The sequence below is a fragment of the Protobothrops mucrosquamatus genome, unplaced genomic scaffold (assembly GCF_001527695.2).
Source record: "Protobothrops mucrosquamatus isolate PMUCROS unplaced genomic scaffold, P.Mucros_1.0 scaffold_108, whole genome shotgun sequence".
Lineage (NCBI taxonomy): Eukaryota > Metazoa > Chordata > Lepidosauria > Squamata > Viperidae > Protobothrops > Protobothrops mucrosquamatus.
In genome coordinates, this window is record NW_015386184.1 from 41,016 (window position 1) to 44,724 (window position 3,709).

At 51.5% G+C, this 3,709-nt stretch overlaps 1 protein-coding gene across 1 annotated transcript in view; it reads right to left on the reverse strand.

The window, feature by feature from the left end:
- Positions 1-2,259, reverse strand: part of LOC107287549 (snaclec trimecetin subunit beta-like) — a 36,217-nt gene extending 33,958 nt beyond the window's left edge. The window contains exons 1-2 of the mRNA XM_015816075.1: positions 2,181-2,259; positions 691-782 (exon numbers count right to left, since the gene is read on the reverse strand). Coding sequence (XP_015671561.1) covers positions 691-782; positions 2,181-2,238 — 150 coding nt within the window. The 5' untranslated portion in view covers positions 2,239-2,259. The remainder of the gene's footprint in view (positions 1-690; positions 783-2,180) is intronic.
- Between the last annotated feature and the right edge of the window lie 1,450 nt (positions 2,260-3,709).

Consider the following 3,709-nt stretch of genomic DNA (forward strand, 5'->3'; position numbering starts at 1 on the left):
GTAGGGATAATTTTAAAAGTATTTTAATCGGAAACACAGCTGGTAATATTTGGTTTTAATTCGGCTTTTATCGGGGTTTATTTTTTGTATTTTTGTATTTTGTATTTTTTGTATTTTGTGTATATTATTTGTTTTTAATATGCTGTGAACCGCCCTGAGTCCTATGGGAGAAGGGCGGTATACAAATTAAAATAATAAAATAATAATAAAAAATAATAAAAGATGTGGGGAGACCCCCAAGCCCTCGACTGCCCGGCTCTCCAGAGCCCCCGAGAACTCCAGGCACACTCAGGCGTCACAGAGGGGAAGGGGCCTTGGAGGTCCTCTAGTCCATCCCCCTCCGTCATTCCGGACAAAGGGCTGTCCAGACCTGGGTGATAAGAGGAAGGGGGAGGCTGCCTAACTGAACTAGACCCCTCCCCAATCACCCCCCCAACACCCCTCACTTCCCAGTCTGAAATGGTTTTTGACAGGTGTCCTGCTGGCTCCCAGGGCGGAGAAGGGGAGCTCCAGGGGGCTCAGAGGGAGGGTCCCCAGGATATCTGCCTCTCAGGGGTCCTTTTCATACACCCAGCGGAGTCTCCCTCCCTCTCATCCTGCCCAGAGGGGACTTGGGGGCTTTGCAAGGCTCTCCCTGCATGTCTCCTCGGCCTCGGCTGGGAGATCCACAGGCACACACGCATGTCTCACCTCTGCATCGGCCCAGTTTTTTGCTTCATTGAAGGGCTTGTAGCAATGCCCTGCATAAGAGGACCAATCAGAGGGACAATCAGCTGCAGTACCTGTGAGGGAGGACAGGAGGCCCAATGAGAAGAGAGGAGGGGGGGAGGAGGGGGAGGAAGAAGAGGGGGGGAGGATGAGGAGGGCAGGAGGGGGAGGAGGAGGGGGGAGGAAGAGGAGGCAGCTGGGTCTGCAGAACACACTTAACCTGCTGTGTTGCAAACATCTTTCATGACAATAAATTGCAACCGACTTGCAGCTTCCTTTGCAGATTGTCCAAACCTCGGTTAGAGTGAACCCTGGTTTAATTCCCTGGAAGCTGCATGTCTGGTGTGTCTCTGTCCACGTTGGCTGCCTTTTTCATTCCATGAAGGGTGCAAAGGCAGAAATGGGCTCCTTAACGAACAGATTAACCTCTGCAGACCTGCCTGGGCCTCTAGTCCCAACTGAGCCAATTTGGCCTAGTGGTTAGAGCAGCTGGCTAGGAAGCAGGAGACGGGCAGTTCTAGTCCCGCCTTAGTCACAAAAACGGTGTCAATCACTCTCAGCTTAATCCACCTCACAGGGTTGTTGTGGGAAAACAGAAGGAGGAAAGAATATCAGGTATGTTCGTTTCTTTGAATTATTGGTAGTAGCAGAAGTAGTAGTAGTAGTAGTAGTAGTAGTAGTAGTAGTAATAATAATAATAATAATAATAATAATAATAATAATAATAATAATAATAATAATAATAATAATAATAATAATAATAATAATAAAGGCAGGATACACAGGAATAAATAAATAAAAACCGTGAACCTTCTTGAGCCATTCAGATTTAGCAAGAATTATCCCCACTTTGGTTGCAACGTATCCAGACTACTGCAATGCCCTTGATGTGGGGCTGCCCTTGAAAGCCTCCAAAATTGCAATGGCTGGGGAAGGAAGCAGCCAGGCTGTTGACCGGTGCAAAGGAAGGGGGATCCGGTGGGTCTGTCCTAAGGGATCTCCTCTCGCCTCCTGGGTGCCCCCAAACAACTACAGGGGTTTAGAGGCAGATTATCCGTGGGGCTGCCCCCCTGCTCCCCCCTGCTCAAGAAGGTCCCATCTGAAGACGCCCCCACCCGCGGCTCAGCTCTTCAGCAGATGGGGAAGGGTCTCACCCCTTGTGTGGCTCCCATGGAGAGAAATCCCTAGCAAGAGGGGGGAGGGGCATGCATTTTCCCCAAGGGTTTTACTTCATTCTTAATTAATTAATTCTGCATTTCAGTGGGGTTAATTTTGCTTGGGTTTTGTATCGCTGCACACAGTCCTGAGTCCTGGGGCAGAGAGAGAAGGTGGGATCTGGATGGCAGAAGGAGCCAAGCGGGAATAAAAGCAACTTTGGGGAGAGGATTCTGGGGGGGGGGTCAAATCATGAAGGGGTTGGAGGTGGGAGAGCTTCGGCCTCTCCGGACACGAGGGACCCTGCTCGAACTCACCACTCAGGGAGAGGAACACGACCAGCAAGCCGAAGCTCACGAAGATGAATCGCCCCATGGTCTTCTTTCCTTCCCTGCAGAGAGAACTNTGAGCCAATTGAGGAGGGGGCTCAGGCTACACAGACAGAAAAGTGGGTAGGTTTAAAAGGGCAGAGCAAACGTATCCTCCTTCCTTCCCTGTCTCTCTTTCTATCTCTCTCTTTCCCTCTCTCTCTCCTCTCTCTCTCTTTCCTTCTCTCTCTTTCTCTCTCTTTCTCTCTCTCTCTCTCCCTCCCTCTCTCTCTTTCTACCTCTCTCTCTCTCTCTCTTTCCTTCTCTCTCTCTCTCTCTCCATCCACCCCAGCTGACCCGGAGCAGCTAAGCAGGGTTCCACTTGGGCGCTGCCTGGAGAGGAGACAGTCAGGAGATCCAGAGGGAAGAGAGGAGAAAACGGCCTGGAGGGGTCCCAGGAGTCACCAGCTCAGCTTGGGGGCCACTTTGCCCCATGCCCCACGTGGTGACCGCTCCGAAGGACCCTCAAAGCCCATCACTCCCTGGATGGGGGAGCAGAGGCAGAACCCAGGGCTTCAGGGGACACGTGGGAAGAGAAAAGCCTCCTGGGTATCTGTGGTTACTTCTTTTGAGGACCTCCTTCGCTCGTCTTGCCAGAAATTCACATTTTTAGTCACAAAGTCCCCAGGAGCCGATCTCAACTCCAGGGAATCTCCCCCCCTCCTTTGTACACGACGGAGCTTCTTCCAAGAGCTGAAAACCCAGCAGAGCAGGAGACAAAATCCTGATGGAGGAATTTCTGCATTAAATTAAAATAAGGGGGGGAGGAAAGAACAGCCCCCCCCAGGCCAGGCCTCTAAAGCCCCTGAGCTGAAGGCCCAGCAGAGTCTCCCCCAGGTGTGGAGCCCATCCAAGGGCCCCTCCAGAGGGAGGAAGGCCTGGGGGCTTAGATGGGGGCCAGGGCAGGATCCGGCCCTTCAAGACCGCAGTGGGTCCTTCAGGAGGAAGGAAGGATTTGGGGAGGGGAGAGAGAGAGAGAGAGAGAGTGTAAAGCTTTTCTGCTTTGGTTTTCTCTGCCGTTGTCCCAGGCAGGAACATTGAATAGGGAGACCTCTGCCTCCCATTGGGAGATTCTTCCAAAACAAAACCACAAACCTTTAGAAACAGGAAAGGGGAATCGATAAAGATTAGCATTAGAGAGGACCTACATTCCAGACATTGCTCAGTCCCATCCAGAAAATACTGTGGCCAAAAGTTTGGAAGGCCAGCTTGACCACAAAATCTGCTTCTTCACTGCTTTGGAAGGAGACCAGATGTCCGCCTGCGTGCTGTTGTGTGCAGAAATTCTGGGAGAGACCAACAAGAAAGAGGAACACTTGTTCAGCTGAGAAGCAGATGTTTTTGTGTGTGTGTGTGTATGTGTGTGTGTTTCTGCCTCTGAGAACAGAGCAGGGATCAGACTGCCTGGTCCTGGATCTCCTTGACCCCTACAGTTGCCCTCCCTGAACAGACCCTCCTCCTCCCCCTCCCCCTCCCCC